Source organism: Aythya ferina, assembly GCF_964211825.1.
Source record: "Aythya ferina genome assembly, chromosome: 3".
In the NCBI taxonomy this organism is placed as follows: domain Eukaryota; kingdom Metazoa; phylum Chordata; class Aves; order Anseriformes; family Anatidae; genus Aythya; species Aythya ferina.
This window is the reverse complement of record NC_140298.1, coordinates 33,655,213-33,682,537: the sequence shown is the minus strand read 5'-3', so window position 1 is coordinate 33,682,537 and position 27,325 is coordinate 33,655,213. Positions and strand designations below refer to the sequence as shown.

Sequence of the window (27,325 nt, the reverse complement as noted above, 5' to 3'; positions counted from 1 at the left end):
TCTCCTGTGTTGATTTTTTTTTTATCTGTACCGTTCATTCAGCAAATGCTACTTCCAGCCTTGGAACTAAGGCAAAACTTGTTGCAAAGGGATTGCAAGCCTATGTCCTTGAGCATCTGCCTTTGCTGTCAAGAGATTTCAGCTATCAGCAGAGTGCACAGGGACTTTACATCACCCTGCCCCGTACTTTATGCTGTGTTGCAGCTCAGAGCTGTCTCAAACCTCTTCCCTTCCTTCAGCCAACCTCTTGCTGGCTCTTTCTTTACTAGCGTTAGTAGCCTCCGGTGCTGGAAGGCAGAGCATATCTTCAGCACGATGGGAAGAGGTGGGAGCTGTGTTGTTGGTGATCTCTTGGAGGCAGGGGTGCTGCTGGTGCTTGTAGCATCTCTGCAGGACACCTGAGCGTGGCAGGGAGAGCTGGAACAGCTGGCCTGGTGCTTCAGGAGCTTGTGACGTGGCCAGAGGGGTGCTGGAGGGGGTGCATGGGGCAGGGATGACGGAGACAGTTCGTGCTGTTAGTGCCTGGTGCTGAACAGCTGCTGTGTTTTGCTCCAGCCACAGCAGTACCGGCTGTGGGGAGGGGAAGGATGCTCTGTCTGACTAGGAAAATGCTTTTCCCAGGTCCTTCTGAGTGCATTCGTGTTGCTATATTAATAGCTGCTGCTGGAGATGATGTCTGCTGTCGGTATTGGAGAGTAGGTGTGAAGAGGAGGAGAGAAGAGCCTGAGCTGCTCCTGCATCATGCTCCAAAAGCAGAGCCTGAGCTTGCCAGCAGTAGCAGCCTTACAAAATTAACCCCCTTTGGCCTGCTTTTTAGCTTAAAAGCTGCTGACCCCTTGTAAACTCTTTCCCAGCCCCTTACAGTGCAGGGATCCTTTGCAGCAGCCAAATGCGACGTGGAATCAGGCCAGTCTGTCTCCCTGTCAGTTTGGCATCCAGTGCTGTATCAGCTGCTGCTTGGATTTCTCAGGAGCAAGGCTGCAACAACTCAGGACACCACTGCAGACAAAATAAGGCATGAAGTGTGTTTACCCACTTCTTCTAGCTGCCCTATCCAGCAGGGAGAGCAGCTTCGTGGCGAGCTGTCTGAGGGCCGGTTTGGCATCCAGTGTGCACAGAAGGTTTCATCCTACCAAAAAGCAGTTCCGAGCAATGCTCAGCTGCGAGGGCTCGAGGGCACGTAACGTGGGTTTTAAATGGAGCTCTCTGGCCAGATAGCTGCCTGCATTCATTCACGAGAGATCAGAGGTGCAAGCAGCTCCTTGGGCACACGTTGCAGCTCTGAACAGCAAAGGCTGCAGGCACACACGGGCCAGTGGGAAGCGGGAAACTAATTAAGAAGCAAGGTGGGTTTTGCTGTGAGCAGGTGCTATCGAGTTGGCAACGGCGCTCTAAGTCCAGATGGTCCCCCAAGGCCCCTGCAATGCCGGGGCTTGCCAGCCCCGACCCCAGGCAGCTACCTGGCGTTGGCAGCAGGGGAGCTGGAAGCCCTTGCTCGTCTCTCCTGGCCTGCTTTGCTGCAGGAGCTTTGCTCTGGGTCGCCTGGGCTGCAGAGAGAGGCCAGCAGAAGCCGAGGACCTGTGTTACGCTGGATAGGAGACAGGTCACCTCCTATTAACCACCTCCACCACGTCCCTCCAGCACCACGCTCTGCAGCCAGCTCTAACACTTGGATTTGCAGCCAGTGTTTCTGTGCCACTCCCTGGGAGCAGCAAGGAGAGGCATGCACGGGCACAGGGTTTCTGCCCTCATCCCTGACTGAGGTTCTGGCATCCCCTGCTCCTCACCCAGCCTCGTTTCATGCCCTCCCCTCTTCCTTCGCATCAGAGGTGGCACGGGCTGGAGCTCCAGGAAGAGGAGGATAAAATCGTAGGCTCCGTAGGCCTTCTTTTCACATGGTGAATTATTTACACTCGGGTTGGGATTTGCTGCTCTACTAATTTTGTTGTCTCCTCGTTCGTCCCACATTGCAGGCGGCGTTCCCTCCCCGCTTCCTTCCCTTGCTGCCCGCCGGCCGATTTCAGCAGGTGCACGGGGAAGACGCCCAAGGAAGACGAGCCCTGGACTCCAATATCACTGAGTGTTATACAGAAAAGGGGGAAGGAGATGCAAAACGGCCTGACCTTTAAAACAACCCAGCTCTCGGGTTCCCTCCCCCACCTGGGAGCAGCTCGCGGGCTCTGCCATAACCTTCCCTTCCCCGTCCCAGCATTTATTTATAAGCACTATCAATAATTAAGGAGCCGCCTGCCTGCCTGCCTCGGCTGCGGCGTTGACAGAGGCACCGCTGATGTTTCGTGCCTCAGCCTGGCTGTGTTGCTCTTTTGGGCTTCTGATTTTCCCCCCTTGCTTTGGTTGAAGCCCCCAAATTGCCCACCAGGAGCCAGCCCAAGCTGTCCCTAGATGCTGAGGGAAGCCCCTGCGGTGTCAGGCAGGCAGAGGTGGACAAAAGGAGGTGACGAGGGGCTGGGGCTCTGGCACCCATAACCAGAGGGGGGCTGATGGCAGCTGGGAGCCATGGGGATGCCCACCATGGCAGGGGAAAGCAGGGCAGCCCGAAGTCTGCGCCCGCTGGAAGAGCTCTGCTGGTCCCTCAGCCTTTTTCTGCAGCTCCAAGGGTGGCGAGGGAGGGAGGGGAGCCTGGCACGGCTCCTGCCAGAGCTGCTTTGCCATCTGGCACTGGGATGCGATGCCAGGGGCTGAGTGGGAGTCGGCAGAGGGGCCTGAATCTTCTGGCCTGGCGCTGGAGAGATCTCGGTGAGAGGAAATGAGAGAGGGGGCTGCAAGCAGCAGCCGCTGGGGCCCTGAGCACGGATCCCAAATCAAGGTGCAAGCTGGGGTGGCATTAAGCCAGCCACGGAGGAAGGATGCTGCTTCTCACAGACCTGGGTGGTTGTGGGGACGCCAGCTACAAGAGCAGACCAGATCTGCTGCATATAATTCATTCCCCACCTTCTTTCTTCCATTAATTTTAAGCAGGGAGCATCCCACCCGCCAGCATCCTCAGGCTTTGGTGGCAACGTTCGCCTCACCACCTGCTTGGCTCCTGGGGCATGTCTGAAAGGCCAGGCCGAGAAAAACTCCTCGCTGCCCTCGGCACCCAGGGACGAGGCCACGGGATGCCCCGAGAGCCAGGCACTGCTCCCTGCCGCGCTGGCCCCTGCGCTGCATGGGCAGGGGGCTGGAAGGCAGGGGCTGGAACAAAATCCAGGCTAACGAAGGGTAATTAGTGCTCATCCCAGGGAGCGGTAGGAGACACAACCCACGATCAACAACACCTCTATTAATAGCTGCCAGCAGCTGCACGGCTCCTGCTGGGACCTGGGGAGAGCGGAAGGCTTTGGGAGGAGAGGCATCGTGTGGGATGCTCGCCGTCCCTTCAGCGCTGGCTTTGCAGGGGCTTTTTCCTCCTCCTGAGCCTTTTGCTGCTTCCCCCGGGGCTGCAGGAGGTGCTGGCTGCTTTCTAGCAGTGCTCTCTAGCAGAAGGCAACAGGAGGGAGCCTGAAGAAGGGGCTCGGGAGCTTCTCCCCGCTTCTTGGGGTCCTCATCTTGCTGAGCCGTAGGCACTTGGGAATGGCTGTGAGCCCAGATGTGAAGGGGAATGGGAATGGGAATGGGAATGGGAATGGGAATGGGAGGGGTGTTTTACCCTCCACACTTAGCCAGCTGCATTTGAGCTGGCATCTGAAGCACCTACCACTGCAAACGCTGCTGGAAGCTCATGCTGATGTCTGTGTGCTTGGAAATAAATGTGTTAACCTGGCCATTTTGAAGGTACCACTGCTTGTTTTCATCAGATTCAACACCTGCTTGTACCCAGCTCCACAACTGACTGCAATACTTGGGCCACGTCATCTCCATGATAATTTTTTTTTTTTTTTTTGAAAAGCAAGATCTTAAAGGCCCTGAGGATGTGCCCCCAGAAATAAAATGGCTAGTATGGGGCCAGCTTTTGGGAAAGGCTCTGGCATCCCCTCTGATTAAACACCAGCCTGAATCCCAGGCTGCCTCACACTCTTCTCCAGAGCTGGAGAGACAGCATCAGGCCACTCCTACACTGCTGCTGAAGTCGAGCTGCACATCACCGAAAGTCACGCAGTAGGCCTCAAAATCTTCATTTTTTAATCCTTCCCAGATCACATTTGTAACCTCGTCTTCACAACCAGGAGGTACATTTTAACCGAGAGGCGGTGCAGCTCCCCAAAAATGCCAGCTATCTGGGGACTCACAGGGATATCAGGAGAGCTGGCAACAGCGCTATGCGTGCTCCCACAGGGCACGCGCTGCGATGTTCCCGCTGCCGAGCACGTCAGCATTTTGAAAGAGCAGAAGTCGCCTTTCAGCCTGGAAAGCTACTGGCGAATACCAAAACGCCTGGGTCTGAGGACGGGGGAAAATGAGACGCACGTTTACTTCCCTTTGTGCAGTGTGGCTGTGGCACCTGGCCGTGCCAGCGGCACCGTGTGCCCCCCAGTGCTGCAGGAGCCTTCCCGGGGGGGATACACACATGAGCGTGGCTGGGATCCCCACGGGTGACACCCGGAGGTGCCAGAGAGCTGGGGGTGATGTGTTTGGGTTACCCGGGTGCCCGAGTCCCGCCCCGGAGTTGTGTGCCCCGGATACACATCGGTGACCGGGCAACAGCGGCCGCCTGGCTGGCAGGTGAGGGGCTCCAGGGCAGTCGGAGACAGCCACAGGGGGTGTGGGGTGATGCTCGGGCCCTAAAGGGCTTTTCCTGCCGCTGAAGCCCCTCAGGGGGCAGGGGTCTGGCCGTGCAGGACCGCGATGTTGACCCTCAGCACCAGCTGGAGGGCAGTGGCGACATCATGAGCCATTTTCCCAAGTGGCTGGCTGGCCTAATTCTGCCTGCTATCCCCTTACAGACAAATTTCATTATGTGTGAAGCTAAATAGATTCCTCGTCTGGCATCCTTTTTTTTTTTTTTTTTTCCTTTACTTGAGGCCCGCTGCAGAGAGGCGGTGTGCGATACGCTGCCCTAATGGATCCTTAGCATCAGCCTCATGGCAGGGAGCAGCGCTGGTGGCACCAGCAGCCGGCACCAGCACCAGGACCCCTGGCTGATGCCTCCTCTGCAGGACAGCCAGTGTTTGCTGCAGCAATGCTGTGAGAGCTGGCAGGAGGCACCAGCCGGAGGTCACCGCTTCCCACACGACTCCTGGTCAGGCTCTCTGGGCTTTGGGGTGAATCTAATGAGCAGAGAAATTTAGGTTTGAGCAGATGTCCCATCTCCAGGTCACAGGAGGTGCCAGCGAGATGCTGGTTTGCTGTTTAAATACGCGCTCAGCACCCCAGCTCTGAGGACGGGCTTGATGAGCCTCCTGCAGCCCAGGCGAGGGGACGCAGCCACGGTCAGAAAAGCCATCAGAAGCCCCAGTTAGCTGTGAGTGGCCTGGGGGGCAGAGTGACACAGATGCTTTTTGAATGGGATGAAGGGCTGAGCAAGGAGAAAGCCTTTTTTGCGGTCACCTCTCCTCTGCCAGCGTTGGCTGTGCTGTGCCTGTCTGCTGAAGCCCACCAAGCACCACGAGCTGGGTTTTCAGCTGGGTCGAGGAGGTCAGAGGAAGGACTCCCAGCTCTCTCATTTGCACGTGGCCCGTTCCTTCTCCTCCCACACCCACCCTTCTTCAGACCAGGCTTCTTTTTCTTCTACGGCCTTTGTTTTTGCCATCTTTGCAGCAGTGCCTGCCAGAAAATGCAGCTTCCCTTGGCACCTGTGTCCTCCTGCTTTGCATTGGAGGATTCCCTGCTGATGCTCTCTCCCTCACCCGTCTCCTGACTCTCATCCCGAAATGGTTCTTCTCATCCAGGACCTGCTACAAGCACATTGGAAGAAGCATTTGCTGACACATTTGCTGCAGTACAACATGGATCATTTTGTTTCTGACCTTTAGCTCTTGGCATTTCACAGATCTCTCTTCCCCTTTTGTAGGTTCCTTTTGCAGGCCCTTCCTCACGTCTCTTTTGGAGGGGGAAGGAGCAGAGGCAGGCAAGCTCACAAAGCCGTACAGGGCTTTCAGAGAGTGAGGGACTTATGCTGACTGAGGCACTGGTCCTGAGGTTGGGGTGGGAAGCAGCAAATGGGAACATTTGGTCTGGGAAAGCTCTGCAGAGCTAATAGAGATGGGCATCGTGCCTTCTGGTCCAGGCTGGTTCTCTTAGCTCATATCTGCTTCGTGTGGGTCTGCACAGGTCTGACCCGCCTCATCAGTTAATGGATGTTTGGAAAGAGTTCAGCTGGAGAATAATTGAGCAAAGCAGAAAAAAATGAATGCACTTATAGTAAGCATCTGCCTGTGAAGAGCCATGAGGGCAGGCAGGCACAGTGGATCTAACCGGGGGTGATCTGGCCCAGTATCCCTCTCTGACAGCAGCAGGTTCCCCCAGAGGAGTGGGAAACAGATGTAAGTGCATGTGTTTGTTTCCACCTGCACTCTCCCACCTCCAACCATTTTCAGACTGACAGGTGTGGTTTCTGGGCACTGAATCATTTCCAAAGGGTTTCTCTTCCCTGAACTTGTCCTGGAGCCTCCACCGGCTGTCAGCACCCGCAGCAAGGAGTTCCCCAGCTTAACCGTAGGCGGCACGAAGAACCGCCTTTCCCCTTTGTTTTAAGCCCAGCTCCTGCCAGCTTCACCTATTTATTTTATTGGAAAAGACAGGGAGCTCTCAATTCCTGTCCATCCTCTTCAACGGCACACTGAATGAACACCACCCTGTTATCTTTTATTACATGCAGTGTTTGGAGACCTCTTTGTGCAAGGCAGTGGATGAAGATAAGGGTAAATAATAGTTGCCTTGCTGCAGTGCCTCCGGTGCGAGCAGAGGAAGCAGAAGAGTGGGGGAAACCGTATGACAGAAGAGCTGTGTGAGCTGGACACCCTTACAGCCGGTCTCTTTCCAAGGTTGCCTTTTTCTTTTCCAGGCAGCCCAGCTGGAAAACTTGGTTCTCCTGACCCCGAGCAATTTCCCTCGTGCCTCCCGTGAAGGAGCCGTGGGCGGTGAGCGCGATGCAGCAGGCTGCTGGCAGGAGCAGGCCCATTCCCTCGCTGCGGCGCTCCCAGAGCAGGCTGACTGCTGACTCCTACTGCATACACCGCATCATCGAGGACCCCGAGTGGTCCCTCGCTGCCGTCCCCCAGCTCACCGAGCTCTGCCTCCAGCACATCGTCCACAATTTCACTCGTAAGCGGGAGGGAGAGCTTCTCCCCGGGGTGTGTGGGAGCAGAGGGCCAGCAAGGCACAGAGGCAGCCAAAATGCACGGTGTGGCACCCAGCCCAAAGGAGCAGTGGGGCAAATATCTCCCCAGGCAGCTAGTTAAACATAATATTTAGTTGTTGAGTATGTATTTTCACACTCTGGTCCCTTCTCGTGGGTCACACATGGGCCTGGTTCCCAGCACGGGGATGGAGTACTGCACGAGGGACGCAGAAAGGGGCCCTGCTGCCAGGAGCCTCCAAACACACGTGGTGGTGCTCACGGCTTCAGGCTTCCTCCACAGCTCTTGGTGGCGACGTGACAAGCTACACCCTCGGGCAGGGAATGTGCTTTTGAAGCAGGTGGACGGGTGAAGCATAGTAAAATATAAAAAGCACATCTCATCTGGGAATGGGAGAGAAAGGGCCTAGCCGTCACTCAGCGGGGCCGCAGCAAAGCCCAAGGATGTGCCCACATGGGGGCTGTAAAATGGTGTGGTGCCTGGGGGCTGAGCTCAGAGACCTCACAGTCCTACCAGCCTGATTAGTCCGATGCCAAATGCCACCCAGAGGGAAGCTATCCTGCTTCTGTCCCACCTCTGGTTGTGCTGTGGGACTCTGCAGAGAGTCCTGAATGCCAGCTGTGGGACATGGAGAAGAGACTCCAGGAGGAGCCTGTGGCAGAACTCTGGGTGTCCTTAGGGAGGGAATGCCACAGAGACAGAGAAAATATAAGATTAACCCCACTTTGTGCCTCAAAATCTGATTCCCCATGTGCAGATAAGGTGCACGGGTAAGACAGACACCTGACTTCAGATAAAAAGGCATGAGGACTTGCATGAAAAGCATGCAGGTAACTCAGTTCTCAAATAACCTTTGATATGTTTAGGAACCAAAGGGAGTAAGTTCAGCAACTGGCAAGCCGAGCTCTTCCGTCACTGTAAGCCTGGCGCAGCTCTGTTGGCAGCAGAAGTCCTGCTCTGAATATCAACCGCATTAAACCCAAATTTAAACCGGGAGCCAAGGTTCTGGTGCAGATCCCAAATATTATGAGGGTAAACCCAATTACACTGATGCTTTGTCATAAAAGTAAGAAATCCTACACAAAAATGAGTCATTTTCTGCCAGCTTAGCTCCCTGCACCAGCTGATGGCAAGTGAGAGGGGAACCAGTAACAGCAGCTGGGGGTCCGGGCAGAACCAGAGGGCCAGCCCCACTTCCTACAGCCCAGACCAACCTCTCCTCCTCTCCTTTCCCTCCAGAGAACCCTATTTTAGACCGTCTCCTGCCTGAGCACCAAAGGAAGGTGCTGGACAGGCTCCCCACTGACCTTCCGCTCGCGGTCACTGCCAACCTAGTGAGTGACGAGGACTACTGGAAGCGGTGCTGCACCGAGCGCTGGCAGGTGTGTGACATCTCCGGCTACGGGGACAGCTGGAAACGGATGTTCTTCGAACGCCACCTGGAGAACATCCTGAAAAGTTTTGTCCCCAACACCACGGACCCCAACCAGGTTCTGGAGCTCATCCCGCTCTGCAAAGACTACGTGAGGAAACTGGAGGTTGACCAATTCCTGCCGCCGCTGAAGGTGGATCCAGAGGAGGAGGCGGATGACATCTCTGATTCAGGGAGTGATTTGGGGCTTGGCGAGGTCCCCATACATCACTATGACCTGGGAGCCCTCGTTACTGCTCTCCCTTACCTTGAAGAGCTTCATCTTACTTACGGCGTGAAGGACTGCGGCATGAATTTTGAGTGGAACCTCTTTAAGTTCACCTACCAGGACTGCTGCAACCTGGCTGGTGCCGTGAAGAAGTGCCACAAATTGAAGGTAATGCATCCCAAAATCAATCTTTCTTCCTCAGCTCAGTCTTCAGATTGCCTTTGGAGGGGGAGGAGAGGGAGAAACCCTGGGCTCAGTTTTCCCTGCTGGCAGTGAAGAGAGGTTAACTTGCTGGCCTCCTGCTGAGCATCTCTTTCTGTTTATGCTCTTGGTAGAAGACATTGCCAGAGGGTGAAAACCGTATTTGCTCCCTCAAAACTTGTTCCCTGTAGCCCAAGAGAAAGCAACACTCCTGCTTTAACTCCATATGTGGTTTTGGGAGAGAAGAGAGGGGAAAGATGGAGAGAGTTTTTCACAGGGACAGTTTTGGGTGGTTATGCTCAGTAAATAAATCTTGATGTACCCCAAGACCTCCAGGAAGAGCATGGGGAAGAGTGAGGAGGGTGAGGAGGCTTCTTATTCCTGGATGCTAACAAAACCCTCAGTTCCTTGACAATTTCAGTGCATATATTTAGCCTCTCATAAACACCAGAGCGCAGCCAGAGCGAGCTGGCTAAACACTGTCTCCAAATTGACATGCTTTAGGAAATATTTTCCTGCGTGGCTTCCAGAAGGGAAATCACCTCTCACATGGCTGTCGAGGTGCCCTGGCCACACAGAGCCTTGCCCTTAAGGAAGAGCACTGCAGGTTACCACCAGTGCTGTGTCCATCTGGAGGATCTGGATGTGATCAGGGGTGAATTTAGCTATTAGTCCCTGCAGAAGTTTGGGCAACATTCTTTCATTTGATTTTGCCCTATATGTTAGAGATCCCACAGAGTCAGAGGAGAGGAATGGGAGTTTCCAAGAGGTGAATCCTGGGGCAGGCAGGGGACCTCAGTGTCATGCCCTGCCCTCTCCACAATAAAAAACAGCTACTTTACCCCACTAGCTAAATGCATCTAAAGCAAAGGGAGATGAATCTCATCTCTGGTGAGCCACAGGCTTGAGAACTCGTGCAAAGCTCCATCCAAAGTGCCTGTTTCAGCATCCCTGTCCTTTACCCCACAGGTTTTCAAGCTGACGCGCAGCAACGTGGATGACGACAAGACCAAGCTGCTGGTCCGCAGCTTGCTGGATCACCCCTCCCTGCTGGTGCTGAACCTGTCCCACAACCTCATCGGGGACACAGGGGCACAAGCTGTGGGCAAGCTGATCAACCGCAGCAAGCTAGAAACCCTGGATCTGTGTAACAACAAGATCCATCACGCGGGGGCTCAGGCCCTGGCCCAGGCGCTGGCCCAGAACTGCACCCTGACCTCCCTGAACCTGCGCCTCAACTACCTGGGGGACGAGGGCGGGGAGGCGATGGGCCGTGCCCTGCTGGCCAACACCACCCTGAAGTCCATCCACCTGGGAAGCAACATGCTGTCGGAGCCGAGTGCTGTGCTGCTCTCCCAGGTCCTTGCTCAGAACGCCACCCTGACGTCCATCAACTTGTCGTGCAACCACATCGGGCCGGTAAGAGAAAGCCCCGCTCCCTGCAGCTGGACGTGGTTGTGAGGTTTGATGCTGGGACGCGGTCTCAACCTGCCCTCGGTGTCCCTGCTTAAGCAGGGGGTTGCAGCAGGTGGCCTCCAGAGGTCCTGTCCCACCTCAGGCATCCTGTGAGCGCGTGGTTTGGTTGTGAAGGAGATGCTGAGCCTGGTCCGCCTCAAAGCCACGGGGCAGAGGCATCCCTCACATTTCAGTCTTGCTGGGATAACAATCAGTTGCAAGCAGTGAAGAGACTACAGCAGACAGCATAAAGGAGAACATCTTCTGTGGGGACGCACACATTTATCTCACTCACGCCTAGCTCTTCTCACGGGGCTCTCAGGCAGACGCCAGTTCCCAGGCTTGTGGGTTTTCCCCACAGGAGACTGAAATCCAGGGAGTATGCCTGGGGGAATCACAGCCACTTTACCCACGTGGGAGTAGATAAAAATGATAGGTGGCATAAGACGAGGGCCTTATTCATATCCTCTGTACTTCGGATCTGCTGTGCCATCTGTCACGCAGTGGCACACAGGCAGTTTTCGCCCTTCCCAGAATCTCTCCTGTCCATCAGGAGGACATAGTTAGAAAATTGGCTCTGCTGTTCAGCTCCTTTAATTCCCCCCGCAGCTCTGGTGCGGTGTGGCAGGTCAAAAGTGTCACGTCTGGATGCTTCTTTGTGGCTCCTGAGCCACAGGCGCGCGTTTTCTAGGCAAAGGAGCATCCACAAATCTTAGCGCATCCCTAAGAGCTGCAGTGTGCAGCATGCCCACAAAGCCGACCACTTCTCTTCTGCTGATTAAAAAAAGGAGCTTTAGAAATCTGAAACTAGACAGCTAAATGCAATCACGCTGGCTTTTAAACTTTCTGTGCTGCCTCAATTTTTCTCGCTGTCACAATAAAGAGACAGCAAGACCAGCTGTCCCTGCTGGCAGGAATATTGGCATCAATATGTTTGACAACGGTTTTAAAAGGATTTGATGGCAGAAAACCTTTTGTGAGCCCTCATTTTTATGGTTCTGGACATGGATAACCATCTGAGTGTAACGATACAAGGGGACAAGTGTTGGAAAGGATAGCAGGATTTTTGCTTAGTAAATAATAATCTTTGTGCCTGGCATTTTCCATCTGCTGAGCTCCCCTGGTACCCGTTTGTGAAGCTCTGTGGCACCCCAAGAAGCAGGCTGCTGTTTTCGTCTTTGTTTTACATATGGGAAAATGGAGGTCTTCGCTAGGGATGCATCAAATCCTCTGTACCCCTTTAAAGAGAGGTTCCTCTCCCTTCTCACATTTTGTCCTTTTTAGCAAGAGGTCTAACGGGCAGGGTGCTGGGGAGAGGGGGCTGCCTGCATGGAGGTGATGGGGTTGGGATGTGCGTTGGGTATGTGAAAGAGAAGAGCTGTGGGAAGAAAAAGCCAAATGGTTGCATCCCTAATGACCATATTTCAGGCAAGGGAAGGAAATGCACCAGGTGAGCTGCTAGAGCAGACTCCTGGCAGGTTATCCTCTGTGTCCATGCCATTAAGCAGCCTGAGCTTGAAGACTCCTGACACGATACCCAGAGGGAGTCATTAGCACGTGTCATAGCGCTGAGCACTGCAGAAGGTTACGCTCCAGCCCCGTCCTTCTCTTGGGAGCAAGGTTTCAGGCTTGGGTGAAGCCTCACTCACTTTTGGGCTCCTTTCCTCTACCTGCTGCAGGACGGTGGCAAGCAGCTGCTGGAAGGGCTGGCGGGCAACAAGACGCTGACCGAGTTCGACCTCCGCCTGGCAGAGGTGGGCCAGGAGAACGAGTCCCTCATCGGGCAGATGCTGTGGGCCAACAGGCACGCCGCCCGGCTGGCACCTCAGCCACAGCCACCAGCCGAGCCCCTCTGACCAGGACGCTGCAGAAAGCTCCCCAGGTACCAGTTTTGCTCCCCACATGGGTTCTGGGCCAACAAAACTCCCCTTGCACAAGTGGAGGGCTTCCAGCAGAGCACCTGGGGTCGGCAATCCAGCCCCTCAACCCCCACGGGAGGGCTCTGGGGCTGCTTCCCCAGCTGCCCCCCCATCCCTGCTGTCCCCCAGGGGTCACAGCATCCAGTGCGTGTCTGTGCAGAGAAATCCTGCTCCCCCCGAACAGGCAGCATTGCCTGGAGCTGGGAGGAAAGGTCGCGTGGTGGGCACCACGGTACAGCCACTGCCCGGGGCTGCAGGGTCTTCTGCTGTGACAGGGAAAGGGGGCAGCCTCTGAAATGTCACCGGTACCTGACGGTAGCAAAGACACTCACCTGCTCAGCTTTCTGTGGTCCTAAATATCCCACTTTGTCCAAAGCCTCGTCATGGGGTGCTGTTTGTCATCCTTAATTTGCTGCAGAACAGCATCCGCTCGCAGCGCTTTAGTGCTAGGATCAGCAGTGCTGTAGCACTCCTTGGGAAGTCAGCCTGTCCTTCAGAGGCTTGGTTTTATTTGCAGTTTTTGAGAAAAACATGCCCCTTATGGCTGCCTTTCCCCCCTGTCAGCCCCTGACCTCGGAGCAGCGCGGGGGCTCCGGCTCTGACCGCGACCCATGCCCACAGACCCGCCGCTGACAGCCGCCTCCGTGAATCATCTGAAACTTTTATTACACCGATTTGGTTTACAATCTTTGTACTTTGATATTTCCAACAAAAAAGGCAACATTGTGATATACTGTTTGTACATATATAGAGAGACGGAGAGAGCTAGATCGTACTGACATAGCTGAAAAGTAAAAACTGTTCCCAGTGCTCACCAGAGAATTTGTTCGCCACCTACCCGCTCCTGCCTTGCTCTGCCTGACGGACACGGACACCCACCGGATGGATCAGAAAGGGTCGAGCACGAGGCTCTCACTCGCAGCAGCGGCCACATGAGGGGTGCCCGCGTGGGTCACCCCAAAGCCTTGCAGGTAGCCCCCTTCCAAACCACTCGTGGATGCTCCCAGGGGCTACGTCTGCAAGAAAACGCAGCCAGTGGCAGCCGCTGCGAGCCCTTCCCACCCGGGCATCTCCAACGCCTTGTTTCCCACCCTCGAGAGCGAGGTATTGAAAAGATTTTGTTTCTTTTTTTTGTTTGCATTTACAAAATATTTCCACTGAATGACACACCTGAATGAGATGAGGACTCGTGTTCAGAAACAGCAGAAAAGACCCAGGTCAGGTTCCGGCTGAAGAAGGAGCGGCTCCAGCAGTAATGGGGGTGCTTAATGGGGCTGTCCTGGTCTGGAGAAAGCCTGTGCATAGCTCCAGGCACAGGGCTGGTGCCAGGAGGGCAGTGGTGGGATCCCTCCAGCACGCCGAGGAGTAAGCAGCCAGCACAGCCGGCGAGGAAAGGAAAGGGCTCATGGAAAATTTATCGCTGGAAAAAAATGCTGAATTGCTTTCCAGGATCCTCCCAGCTCCTCTTGATGCGCACAGCCAGGATTGCCAACACCTTCTAACCCCCATCCAAGCACAGGCCCCCCTCCTGGGGCCTGGAGACCCCCTGCCTTCCCTCCTGTGAGCCCCTTGGCCGCTGCACCACTCTGCAAGGCTTCAAACCATTCCAAGCACCGCTGAAAATCAAAGCCCGGCAGCTGACAGCACCCACCAGCAGCTTCTCCAGCGGGTTGCCCGTGGGGTGTGCGTGGGTCTGTGCCAGACCGACGGGGGGAGGCTGGGGAGAAAAAAGGAAAAAAAGGGGGGGAGCAACACGGGGGCTTCCACCACGCGCACGCAGTGACGGGTGCTGCGGGCTGGCTGCTGGCTGCGGCAGATGGCGAGCCGTGCTTCGTGCAGGGGGGCAGGAGCTCCCCCAGCCTCTCGGCTTCTGCTCACAGCCCCAGAGGCAGCGATTTGCAAGGTGTCGCGCTGGCATATGGTGTCACCGGGACGGCGGGCTGATTTCGGGCACCAGCTGGGGGTGGAGGAGCAGGAGGGGGTGTGGGGGATCGGTGCTGCGCTCGGCGTCCCTCTGCTTCGACAGGGCTGGGTCTGTTCACACCAAAATCCATCCTGGGGCTGTGCACGGCACTGAGACAGCATAGTACAGCTGGGTGTGCCCCCTGAGAGAGGGGCTTGGCTTGGAGCATCGCCTTGACGGCACCTCATGTAGGGGCAAACTATGAGATTGAGCTGGGGAGCAAGTGGCCTGTTGTAAAGCACCACAGCAAGTACTCCTGGCCACAGCCCTGCACCCCGGACCAGCGACACAAGCCCTCCAGGTGGCTGGGCACAGCTTTCTGCCAGCCCTAATGCCCCCCTGGTTCCTCCTGTGGTGGCACGGAGCTGGTGTGGTGGGGAGGCGGGGAGCAGCGCGGAGCCAAGCCCTGCACCGGCCTCCCTGGGCGAGAGGGGACAGCTGAGACGTGCAGCGGTTCCTCCCCACAGGCTGCACCCGAAATAGCCGGCCCTGTCAGATCCCTGTCCCCAGCCGTGATGGATTAGCCTCTCCCAGGCACGAGGCAATTTGTTCATTAGTGACATTTACACCTTGTGGCTGCATCAGCCGTTGCGGCTCGCTGCCACGTGCCCCAGCTGTCAGCGCGGGGCTCGGAGGCAGCAGCGCTGCTCAGCGAGGCTTGGGATGGGCACCTCAGCTGGGAAATGCCTCCTGCACGTCCCCTGGGGCACGCACAGCCTGCCCCAAAAGCCTGATATATCCCAGGCCTTCTCCACCCGCTGCCCCGCTCCTTTTCCTTGCCCCCAAACACCGCTGCTCCGGCACAGCCCGGCCCTGCCCGGCCTCGCGTCTCCACTAAAATCACCCCACCTGCAAAGCCTCTGAGGGCTGACCCCGCACACCCTCTCTGCGCCCCCCCTGGTCCCGCACAGCCACGAGAGACCATTTTCACACCAGGTTTGGGGAGGGCGAGGGGAGCCGCAGTGTGCTGGCCAGGGAGCAGATCCAACAGCTCTCGCACTTCAGGCAGCCGGCAGGGGATGGGCTTCATCTCCAACACAGCTTGCGCCGTGCTCTGATCCCGGCTCCCTGCCAGTCACTGCAGCAAATGTGACACTTCGCGCCATCCTCCTGCAAAATCCAGGTCAGGAGTTTCCTCCCACAAGCCACGAGCAGTGCCCTGCCACCCCAAAAAACACTCCCTATGGGAACAGAGGGGCCGTACCAGACCAAAGCCACCAACACAAGCTCCTCTGCGGGGCAGCAGCCCCCAGTAGTGCATGTGGGCACCCAGCAGCATGCCCTGCCCCTCATCAATACACGTTTGGATGCCAAGCCCAGACCTCTATCTAGGTGCAGAGGAGGACTTTAAGCTCCAGCCTCCGTTCCTGATCACCCTACCCCACGGCAAAGCCCCTGTGGCACTATCCAAGCCTTCCTCTGGCATCTCTTTTCCACGAGCACTGCACAATTCTAGCAGAGCTGGCTGGAGCAGGGTGCTTAAATCCACACCATCCTCAGCGATTCCATTTCTAAAGCAAGGAGCAGCAACCCGAAATGCTCTCAAGGCCTCTCCCTGCGTGTGCTCTGCAGACGCGTACAGACTCTGGGTCTTCCAAACCTTTTCACTCTGTCCGCTTCGTGGGCTGCCATCCAGAGCCTGAACTCACGGCACGGCAGCTGACAGCGCTGCTAATGGCCACTGGGACCATGGGACGGATGCAAAACACTAAGTCATCTCAACACAGTCTAGCGAGGCTTTTTTCTTCTCGCTAATGCGAGTAGCTATGGTTGCAGAAGCAGCTTGCACTGATGGGGAGGGAAAGAAGCTTGTGTGGCTGTGTGTGAAGTTACTTTGCTCTACGAAGTCCACAAAAAGACAGTCACAGCAGCTGATCCACCCATTCCCAAAGTTCAGAGGGATGGGGACGGGTCGGGACAGGCACCGATTTCTCGCGAGCTTCGTTTCCCCAGGAGTCCGGAGTTTACAAAACCCAAACGAACGAGCGAAAGGCCCCAACAAAAGCAGTCCTCGTTAGGAGGGGAGGAATAAAACCCATTTAGCAGCAGCTGTGCTTGTTCTCAGTGCTGGATGGACGCGCTGCATGTCATCATGGGCTCCTGAAAACTCATCATTGTGTTGCATAGGTGGAGGATGTACCTGTTTGTGGGGCCTGCCTTGGGGCTGCAGGACGAGGAGCTGGCTCACCTCCACGAGGAAGCTGTCCCTCCCCCAGGTAAGACAGAGGAGGTAAGGATGGAAGGAGAAAGGGCAGTCCTGGAGGCCACGGGTCTGGCAGGTTCAGTTCCGACCTTGGGACCTCTTTTCCCTCGTGTGTGGCTGCGGTGCTGTGGAAGAAGGCTGCTCTCCCCGTGCAGTAGAGGTCAATTTGCTCGTTTTAGCTTGCTTTTGAGATCACATCCACGGGCATAACATCTCCCTTCGTGGAGCAGCTGTGGCGGAGGCAGCAGAGCAGAACAATTCAACCCATGGCTTGAAGAGCCAGCAGATATTCACCATTCACTCACGCTGGCCAAGCCCCAAGATGAACTCTGTGCATCAAAGCACCACTGCGGCAGATCAGTTTGGCTTCAAGGAGCGATCGCCCTGGGGAGTTGCTAAGCCATGCTGGCACTGGCACGGCACCACTGGCTTCAATGGCATTACACCAGGGATGACCATGGCCCATGAATACTGTGCTTAAACCGTGCCACGTTTCTGTGATCACGCAGATCCCGATCCCAACTTCGCATTCACACAGACACGGACCCTGCAGCTGCTGCAGCAGCGTAGGAGCACACTGCTCTGCCCTGCGAGAGGAAAGGCAGCGTCCCACAGAACCGAAGCCGTAACTGAAAGGCTGGAAGGAGAGGTGGGGTGGGTCTCCAGTGTGCATTTTTGGGGGAAGGGGAAGAAGGGGTTGTGCTTGTTTGAAGTCAAACAGCAGCTTCCCCAGCGCTAACCCTGAGTATTTGCCCGGAGTGTGATTCTGGAAGGCTTGGGGTGGCCACAGGCTGACTCCTTCCCCCTGTGCTAATGAACCCACCGTTTTTCAGCCCAAAAGCCCTCTCTGGCTGGCTCTCACGTCAGTCCTCTCTAGCCCAAAGCAGCTGGCCGTGCTCTCACTTCCCCTGCCCTGGCGTGAGAGGAAAACCCACTGGCAAGCACCGTGCCGAGTCTGACTCCACGGCCATGGAAAGCTGCAAGGGGTGAAGGGCAGGTGGAAAAAAAGCAGAGCCTTCCAGAGCCTGGGCCTGTGTGCTCCTGGAGAAACCTCGTGAGAGGATTCTCGTGAGAGACTCACCAGGATCCTCAGCATTGGCCTGAGCTTACGTCGGGCCCTCAGAGAGAGAAGCACAAGCGCCCAGCAAGCCAAATGTAATCACTGAGCAAGGAAACTCCAGGACAGCCAACAGGGCACTGCTACCCGGCCTGAATTCGTGCCAACGAGAACAAAAAGCAGAGGAGGATGTACCCACACCAGAGACCTTGTGCTTCCCTGTTTCCACAGGGGCCCTCTTATTTAAGCCAACATCTAGGTCTGGCAGCGAGAGGAAGGGTAGATTACAAGACAGAAGCATAACAGAGTGAGGTTTTAAGGGACTTTGTGTTCAAATCACCGTTGTTTGGAGTCCGGCCCTTGAGACCCAGGAGGACAAATCAATCCGGGAGGGCAAGAGACGCTGTCCAGGGCATGCAGGCACAAAGAGCAGCAGAAGGAACAACCCTGGGGGCAAAGCCAAGCCCAGCCTTGTTTGTCTGTGCATCCTGCAGAGATGCAGCAGAGGAGGATCCCGCAATTACAGACTTAACCCACTGGAGATGATTTTCAAAAGTCAGGCGGCGTGGTCCCCGAGGCCCGGTCGGTGCAGCAATGCAGTGGCGTGCCTAGAGAAACAGATCCTTCGTCAACAAGTTGGGAGGAGGAGGAGAGGCTGGATTACACACAGTGCCTCGCTGTTTGCTGTGTCTTGCCCTTCCGATATGGATGTGGAGACACCAAGCTCGAGAAATGGACTTGCTCGTGCGACCCATGACACGTTGCTCTTGGATTTCTTCTTCCCCAGCAGATGAGGGAAGCGTGGTGAGGCTGAGAAGCGCTGTCAGGAGACGTCACTGGCTGCCTTGGCATCCACCTCCCAAAAGAGCTGATGGAAAAGGAGACAGCTTTTCTGAGAACAGTGACACGAGAGACCTGGGGACGTGCTGACGGAGAAGAAAAGCTGGATGCCCTTGTGCTGCAGGCTCGGTGACACGAAGACTCCTTCCCCAGCGTCCCTGAGCTCCCTCCTAGCAGGGACAGCACGGAGCTCAGTGCAGGCCAGCGTGCCCCAACCAGAGCAAGGCAGAGAAGCCGGGGAGCTGCACAGAGCTCCCCTCACTCCTCACAGCCTGACGCCTCTCTGCAAATACCCCCGTAGCAAAAGCTGCCTGGTTTCAAGCAGGGTCCCCTCTTACACCTCCCCAGGCTCTGTTCTGGTGGCGGACGCCTCCCTGCTGTGCTCCCCACGTCCCCAGCCTGGGGTTCCCAACTCTCCGGCGTGTTTTTGCCTTTCTCCCTCACCGCCCCTCAGAGCTCTCTGCCAAAACCAGGCTGCCAGAAGTCTGCGACTCCGCCTGCAGCCAGAAACCAGCCTGATTTAGTGCACAACACCCTCCTGCAGACATGCACCACCCTGCTGGCCTTCTATCAACGGGTGAGCTGCAGCTGAATCTCCCAGCGCCTTCCTTGATACCTGCCTGAAGCAATTAGGACCTGCTTCAAGGCTGGGGACCCCTGCCAAGGGACACACAAGCTCTTAGCACAATGCTGTTGCAGCACCAGCCCCGTCCCCTTCCCCAGCTCACCAGGGGCCTCCTGCTCTCCTTCCAGCTGAGCCCTCCTCCAGCTGGCAGGTCAGTGTTGCTGCCTCTCTCTGCTCCCCCTGTGTCCACACCTCCATCCCTTCCCCAGCGCTGCCTTCCTGAGCACACAGCCCTTCACCCCCGGATGCTGACCCTCGGAGCTGGCATCCCGAAGCTTTCCTGGGAGCCGTGCCCAGGGTCCTCTGGAGATGACGCCATTCCCGGCAGCGAGAGCACCTAACAGTCGGAGCACGGTCTAAAAAACAAACGGGGAGGGTGGATGGGGCAGGGGGAAGCTGGATTCGTGGCGCTCAGCCTTCTCTCTGACCTGCCCGTCAGCTCCTGGGCACCCCACGGGCAGGTAACGTCGCTCCCTGCACCCTGCGAGGGCTCTGGCTCTGCTGCCAGTGGGAGCAGGGGTGGCGAGAGGTGCGACAGGGTGCCTGGAGGTCGCTGCTTCCAGCCTGCAGACGGAGCTGGGAGCCGAAGCACCCCCCTCCCTGCAACAGGCCCGTCTTTTCATTCCCCCCTTTGGGTCCCAACGCTGCTGGATTATGGTTTCGGGGTTTCTTTTTTTTGCATGTGGTGGTCGGTCTGGAGTCCTGTGCCACGTCAGGGAGAGCACCATCCATCACTCACCCCCCCAGGAGGTCAGAGCCATCGCTCCGTCCCGCCTCGTCCTCCCGGGCCGTCTCCCTCCCCGGCGCTCTTCTCCCCAAATCCTGCGCTGGCTCGGGCCAGGCCATGGGCAACGAGATCCCACCGCCCCCCCTGCCTTCACAGTGAGGTCTCCACGCAGGACCCGTTGCGGTGGAGGTGACGGTGGTCGTGGTTCAGGCAGCCTTCGTTGCGGTGCACGATGAGGATGGGGAAGTAGAGGGCGTCCTGGTAAGGAGGGGGGTCTTCCTCCTCTACCGTGACCTGGCTGGAGAGGCGGGTCTGCTCCGTGGGGCAGCTCTGCTCGTTCAGGCTCCCGCTCCGGCTCTGCCACAGGCAGCTGCGCCGCGAGCCGTAGAGGCGGCCCAGCGAGAAGCGGCTGCTGCTGAAGGGGATGCGGGGGCTGCCGTTGCAGATGCTCAGGGCGCTGCGGGAGAAGATGGATGAGCTGCTTATAGTCCTGTGGCACCGCTCGCAGTTCTGCCGGTAGCCCCCGTAGCGGCACGCCGAGTAGCTGGTGCAGCCCGAGAGCCCCACCAAGTCCATCAGGACGGCTTCCGAGTAGCTGGGCACCAGCTGCTGGTTGGATCGGATGTGCCACTCCAGCTCGGTGCTGTCCACCGTGTTGACGCGGGGCATCCTCCGGCAGAAGGAGCGCTCCTCGGCCGGCGTCACCGCCACGTAGTCAAACCCAAAGAGTTTCTCCACGTGGTAGTGGACGTAGGAGGTGCGGTACTCGTTTAGCACCCGCAGGGGCCAGGAGAGGGTCAGCAGAGCAGCCACCCAGAAGACGTAGTGGGATACGTACCAAGGCAGGTTGTCTGGGTCGGAAAAGGCCACCATGTATTCCTTGAAGTCCACGTTTTTGAGGTGCATGCCCTCCCTGGCCTCCATGTAGTCATCCAGGCCCTCGTTCTCCGTGAAGAAGCGGGCCCGCTGGGTCAGGTAGGAGTTCTCCGACTCCACGTTGGCGAAGCTGAAACACTTGGTGAAGCGGAGCCGCGTGGCCGGGTAGCTCTCCAGGTCAATGAGGTCCTTGGAGATGTCCTTAACCCCACAGTTGGAATAGTCAAACTCGGCCTCTGCCACGTGGGTGTTGACCCGCTCGTGATACACTTGGGTGGTGGTGTAGGCGTCCCCGTTGCGATAGCGGGTCACCTGCCGGGTCCTCCGGACATAGTGGTAGCTGATGGCCTTCCACCAGATGCAGGGGGTGGCCTGCTGCATCCGCTGCACTCGCTCGTGCACGCTTTCCACGTCCACCTTGTACTGCAGCTCGTTGCGGGTGTAGCAGTGCCAGCACTCCACCAGGTACACCACATAGAGCATCACCAGGAAGGCCAGCGGGATGTAGACGTAGCCGTTGGAGCAGGGGCTGTCGTGGTACATCATGGACTTGCCCTTGTAGGCGCTGTCGAAGGTCAGGCGGGTCACCTTGGTGACGTGGCACCACGTCATGGCCCCCATGCAGCCGTACATCAGCAGTGACAGCAGCAGGCATTTCCAGTGGGACTCCCGGCACAGAGACTTGCTGAGAGACTGCTTCACCGGCCGCTGCTGCTCCGGGGGGGCCGGGGAGAGGGGGAGAGAAAACAAGAGGAGAGGTCAGTGGGATGAAGCAGCGGGAGGAAGGCGAGCAGGCGGCGGGATGCTCTGGACGGGGAACAGAGCGAGCCGAGGTGCAGGGGGCACAGTGCCACCCCAAAGGGAGACCCCCCCTCCTCCGCAGCCCTGGTGGGGGACACGTCCCATGTCCTGGGGCATGCGTGTGAAAGCTCGTGCCTTTTTCTATAAGAACTGCTCTCAGGGCTATAGTGATTGTCAAGGGGCAGGACTTCAGCCACGGGACTTCTTAGAGGGACTGCACCGGTGCGTTCGCCACAGAGACTGTGCAGGGTTTCATAAAAACCTGGGAAACCCTCCTCTTAAGGAAACCTTTGCCACGCTCTGCAACGCCCTGAAGTCTCGAGTATTGATCCAGCAGGTGCTTGTTTGGTCAATTACCAAACCCCAAGGGAGGACATGCAAAGAGGTTATTTGTTTTTTTTTTATATACACGAGACTTCCTCCAGCACAAACGCCATCCAACACAGCAAGCTCCAAAGAGAGAGGAGGTGGGAACCCTGGCCTTGGGCAGATGCCACAAAGGTCCCTCAGAGGGTTTCAGCTTTGTGTCCCATCTCCATCTGCACGTGCCATGCCTTCGGGCTCCCTTCTCTCATCAGAGGCCGTGCTGCCTTTGCCTGAGCTCACCTCTGCCCTTGCAGGGGTAAAGCCAGCTGTAATGCCACCCCTGATGCGTGAGATGCCGTGCAAACGGCAGGGAAAGCAACAAGAGGAACATCCACAAAGCCTGAGGAGAGCAAGAAACGCACAGGCTGGGGAGCTGAGGAGACACAGAGCCCCTGCAGACTGTGAGCTCCAAGGACTTCAGGGCACTGTCCCGCAGCTTCCCAGCCCACTAGGTGTTTGGAGCCTTTCATCCGAGGATCCCAAAGGGCTTAATGGATTTACGCGGCCAAACAGGAGGTCACTTGCACTTTTGGCATGAAAAGGAAAATTTTAGCAGCAACCGGAGGTCACAAAGCATTGGCAAGCCCAGGAAGTGATCTGGGCCTCTTCTCCCCTCTAAAAAAACCCTCCTCGCCCTCCTTAAAGAGCCCCCCACCCCTTGGCTTGGTCCCGCAGAGTCCTACATGCCAATCTTTCCTCCCTGCTCCGTGCCAAAGCCTGGCCCACCCCATGCCAGTGGGACCTCTGCCACGGTGCTGAGCGGGGCTGGACCCAGCCCAAGCCTCCAGCAGGGACGGTGACAGCAGGGGGGGAACAATGGCACAGCCCTCTGGGGGTCCCAGGTGGCACTGAGGCCCTGCTCTATGGGAACCAGCTGAGGGCAGGAGCTGGTGGCAGAGCTGGGGAAGACACAGGGGCTCTGTGGGGTGGCTCTGCCCTGGAGCTGCAGTACAGGCACCCCACAGCCTTCCCAGTGCAACCCACACCTGATGGGGGATGTGAGGAACCACAGGAAGAGAAAAGGGAGCAGGGAGAGGAAAGGGGGACGCCGAGCAGGAGCTGCCTGTGCTCTGCCCTCCCTGCTCGGGTCCCTGCTGCGGTTACGAGGGTCTGCACAGACCCCTTGGGTTCGGCCAGGCTGCTCGGCCTCAGGGGGGGCTGCAAGCAAGGCCCTAGCCCTGCAGGGATCCCGGCAGAGCCCGCTGCAGGCAGGGACCTGGGGCACGGCAGCAGGGAGGATGATGCAGCCGCGGCTCGCTTCCAGGAACTGTGTTAGCAGGGCTCCAGTCCACGCTCCAGTCTCCTCCTGAGGCTACGCGGCATTCAGACACTGCAGCGCTTCCACGGGGTCACGCTAACCCCTGCCGTAAACTGTTTACAAACCCGTTTCGTCCCAGGCTTTTGAGGTAAAACACACAGACATCGGCTGCGCCGGTGGGGTTTCTGAGAGCCGTTCGAGTGCCAATAACAGGGGACACAACCACAGCAGAGGCGGAGGAGGAGCCAGCTGCAGAGGCTAATCCCGGTAGGAAATGCAGCATCCCTGCTCCTCTCCCGGGCTGCACAGGGCTCTCGGGAGCAAACAAGCAGCACCAAGGCTTCCCCCGCAGGAGCAGCTGAAGAAGGTCACCTCCTCGAGCTCTTCCCCAGCCTTGGAGGAGCCCGCACCAGGGGACGGGGAAATCCTTTCTGTCCCAGAACGGTGCCACTCGGAGGAGCGCGGGCTGTGGCACAAACGCCACCGCCGCCTGCCTGCTGCAGTCTGACGGAGTAATAGGGCACGAGGCTTGCCCCGCTCGTCTCCTCCCGTCACACAGCACATGTTGGACAGCCTCACCTGGAGCTGCTGTTTTCTGAGGGCGTGTGGAAGGCACGTTTGGGAAAGGCCCTCCTGGGCCTCACATGAGGCGTTTGCTTCGGAAATTGCCCCCGAGGTGAAAGGAGGTGGGAGCCCCACACCCGCAGCTGCTGCTCTGGGGTGGAGAGGAAAGGATGGAGGTGATGACCTGTGAGCAGCCGTGAAGCAAGCAGAAATGTCCACAACACACAGGGCAGAGGCAGCAGAAGAGCAGGCCCCCGTCACTGCTAGAGCCCAGACCCTTTGAGCATCTCCTGCTGTGGAGAGCTGGGCAATCCACCTCTCAATCGTCCCTCAAGGGGACAAACCTGCCCAGGACCACGGCAGCCAAGCACGTGGGCAAAAATCCCTTCGTTGCCCCCACCTCTTCGATCCTGTGACCAAACTCCAGCAGTCCTTCAAGCTGCACAAAGCTCCTCTCCGAAACAGCCTGAGCTCTCCGATTCCTGCTGACCTCCTGACTTTACACAGTGGCCCGGGGGTCACAGGGGTAGGTGCCCTGGAGACACGTCTCTACAGGGCCGAGAAAAACAAAACAAAACAAAACAACAACAAACAGAATCCAAAGGCCCAAAGCAGCAGCTTGAAGGCCTAGACCACTGTAGCAGCAGCTTGCAGGAGGCTCTGGTGGGACTCCAGAGCCTTGGTGTCCACGGCTGGGCCCTGCAGGTTGGTTTCTATCATGCAACAGATTAATAACCTTGTCCCCTTTGACCTCAGATCCCCAGAAGAAGGCTGGCGGGGAGGATCCAGCCATCCCGAGGAAGCACCACCGTCTCCCAAGGCCACTCGTGCTCAGGAGGGTCCCGGCTCACCCCCGCGTGCCCACGGCCCAGGTTCGGGAACTACCTGCCTAGAAGCAGCAGCTGGCTCGGCCCCAGCCTGGCAGCGCTGCCAACTGCAGAGGAAAGGGGAAGGCAGAGCATCTAGGAGCCAGGGAAGCCTGCCAGCACTCCGCGCCTGCGACGGTACCAAGGGCTCCATTTTACACAGCAGCTGGGAACAGGACCGCTTCCCTCCGCCGCATCCCCCCGGGGCTGCAGGACAAGGGTTTTTTTTTAAGCTTGCTCCCAGGCTGAGGGGCTAGTCCCTTGGCATTTCATCCCCTCCAAAGTGGAAATGAGTTGCTGAGTGAGATTCAGCTCAGCGCTGCTAAGTGTAGGTGTATGCATGTGATGCCAAAAGGAAGCAGGAGCTCAGACAGCAAAGCAGCTCGTCTCCAGCCCGCTCTGGCTTGCCACTTGCCACTTGCCGAAGCCTTACAGGGCTCCGAGGTGACCTGAGACGTGTCGAGTTGAGGCACCTTCAATCAGGACAGATCTCATTTCCCATTTTCCAGTCCCCAGACATCCCTGTAAGCAGGAGATGCCGCTTCCCTCTCCCCCACAGGCTGCTTCATGCCAGTCTGTGATAGCTGCTGGCTGAGGGAAGCGTGCCCTTAGCCTAAACCGTGCGGGTCACGGACTCCAGCTCTTCTGTCTGCTCCCAGGGGGTGCAATTACACTGACACCCCGGCTGGCAGCCACCAGCAGAGCAATCAAAGCCCAGATGATCTTCTCGTAAGCCCTGCGAGGCAGGGGACACCCTCGGCGAGGGACACCCAGCCGGGCACTGCCCCTGCTGTGCTTGTGTCATCCAAACCGGCTCAGCGCTGGCACCTCTCATGAGCCACTCCACCTGGACCCAGTGCTGATTCACACAACCAGCCAGGGCACAGGAGGCGAGGGGCCACGTCCCAGCGTGGCACAAGCACGTCCTTGTGCTAAAAAAGCCTCTCACGGGGTCTGCTGGGAGCCCTGTTGGGGTCTGGGGGTGGCCGAGCGGCAGCAGGAGACAGGAGCTGAGGCAGAGCCGCAGAGCGGAGCATACGGCATTTGTACAGCTTCCCAGTCCTTGCACGCCAGTTTTCCTCTCCCACAATTATTTCCATCTAAATATAAGTCTGTATATATAGAACAACTACGCGTCTGCATGGATGTTCTCCCGGAGCCGAGGAGGCAGAGAACACCGGGGTTATGCAGCACTTGCTAGCGGCAGCTCCCCGGCAGCAGCAGAGGGCGAGCGGTGTGCCAGCTCCTGGGCACCCCAGCGAGCTGGGACACCCTGGGGGACAAGGACAACACTGCCCACCCCACACTGCCCACCTGCCCTCCAGGACCACCGGCCCCACAGTACACGGGGGCTCCTCTCGGTGTGGTTGCTGCCTCTCCCCTTGGGACGCACGATTTGGGGGACGCACAGGGGCTCGCAGCCCTGCCTGCCCCATGCTGCTCCCTGTTCCCAAAGCACCCCAATCCCTACCTGCTGGCACCCGTGGCCTGGGCTCCAGAAAGCCACCAGCCAGGGGGACTGCAGCGTGCCCAGGGGCTGCCCTGAGCCACCCTGGGCCTGAGAGCAGTCCCCAGGTCCCTCCGCAGGGCTTCCCTCGCAGCCGCCCCACATTTGTGCCACCTCCTGGCATCCCCCCGCACCCGAGGGGCGAAAGGGGGGTCTCGGCGCATCCTTCCCAAGCACAGCAACCTCCTCCTCGCTTTCCTTTTGGCATCTCCCCTTTTCGTTCCCCATCCCCAGCCGCTCGCCACCCAGACCCCCATCCACGTCTCCAGCCCCCCCACGACCCCCGAGCGCGCTCCTCGCACCGAGCACAACCCGAGCGATGGAAAAGGGGGGGGGCGCGGGCGGGGAGGGGGGCTCGCAGCCCCCTGCCCGCCTCTCCCCACCTGCGGGCTCCGGCGGGGAAGCGAGCCCCGCACCGCACCGCCCCGCAGAGGGCTGCGCTGCCCCTCGGAGCCCGGCGGCGAGTCCCGGAGGGGGGTCCCCGAGGCACCCACCCGTCTCCGGGCCGTCAGGGGAGGGGGGCTCCCGGCCCGGGGGGTCCGTACCTGTGCGGGCGCGGCGCGGCTAGCCTCCGCCGGGCGCGCCGCGCACAGCCGGCCCCGTGCAGCCGGCTAGGGTTGGTGGTTGTGGGGGGCACCTCACCTCCTCTCGGCCCCCCTCCGCCTCCTCCGGCGGCCCCGACGCGCTGCTGCCTCCTCCCTCGCCGGCCGCGGCCGCCGAGGCCGGGGGGGACATGGTGGTGGCGCTGGAGGCGGCGGGGGCGCCCCGCTGGCGATGCCTCCGGGCTGGGCGGCGCGGCCCCGCAGCCGCATTATCCCGGCCGCCGCCGGGCGCTGCCCCCCCGGGAGGCGGCGGGGCGGCGGGGCGGCATGGCACCGGCCGCGCACCGGGCCCCCCCCGCGGCTCCCGGGCCCCGCCGCAGCGCAGCGCCCGCACCCGCGCCCGCGCCCGCACCCGCGCCCGGTGCGGCGGAGGGCGGCGGGCGGAGCCGCGGGGGGAGGAGGGACGGCGGGGAGGGGGCGCGGGAGGGGGCGGGGGGCCGGGGGTCACCTTGAGGAGGGAGGGGAAGGGGAGGGAGGGGGCGCGCTGCGGGGCGCGGAGCCCCCGGGGGGATGCGCCGCGCTGGGGCGCACGGCTGAGGGGTGGGTGGGATGTCCTGGGATGGATGCGCCACTGCGGGATGGACACACGGCCCAGGATGGACACACTGCCAGGATGG

The 27,325-nt window shown here is 58.4% G+C and overlaps 2 protein-coding genes across 6 annotated transcripts; one reads left to right on the top strand and one right to left on the bottom strand.

Annotated features, from left to right (window-relative positions):
* The first annotated feature begins 6,940 nt into the window (after positions 1-6,940).
* Positions 6,941-25,745, top strand: DRC5 (dynein regulatory complex subunit 5). Of its 2 annotated transcripts, none has more exons than XM_084516165.1 (5): positions 6,941-7,203; positions 8,478-9,046; positions 10,049-10,498; positions 12,214-12,416; positions 13,205-13,684. In XM_084516165.1, the coding sequence occupies exons 1-4, from the start codon at positions 7,029-7,031 to the stop codon at positions 12,388-12,390; spliced, it is 1,371 nt and encodes a 456-aa protein (XP_084372291.1). In that variant the 5' UTR covers positions 6,941-7,028; the 3' UTR covers positions 12,391-12,416; positions 13,205-13,684. The 2 variants fall into 2 exon arrangements, with proteins under 2 accessions (XP_084372291.1, XP_084372292.1); XM_084516166.1 differs by lacking the exon at positions 13,205-13,684 and adding an exon at positions 24,490-25,745 and having other exon boundaries at positions 6,975-7,203.
* TMEM151B (transmembrane protein 151B) lies at positions 13,095-27,034 on the bottom strand. Of its 4 annotated transcripts, XR_014692067.1 has the most exons (3): positions 26,749-27,034; positions 19,245-21,455; positions 13,095-18,544 (listed from the first exon to the last, which is right to left on the bottom strand). XR_014692067.1 is itself a non-coding variant. In XM_084516162.1 (2 exons), exons 1-2 carry the CDS (start codon positions 26,839-26,841, stop codon positions 20,019-20,021), a joined length of 1,530 nt encoding a protein of 509 aa, XP_084372288.1. In that variant the 5' UTR covers positions 26,842-27,034; the 3' UTR covers positions 13,095-20,018. The 4 variants fall into 4 exon arrangements, 3 of the variants coding, with proteins under 3 accessions (XP_084372288.1, XP_084372289.1, XP_084372290.1); XM_084516162.1 differs by having other exon boundaries at positions 13,095-21,455; XM_084516163.1 differs by having other exon boundaries at positions 13,095-21,455; positions 26,652-26,759.
* Between the last annotated feature and the right edge of the window lie 291 nt (positions 27,035-27,325).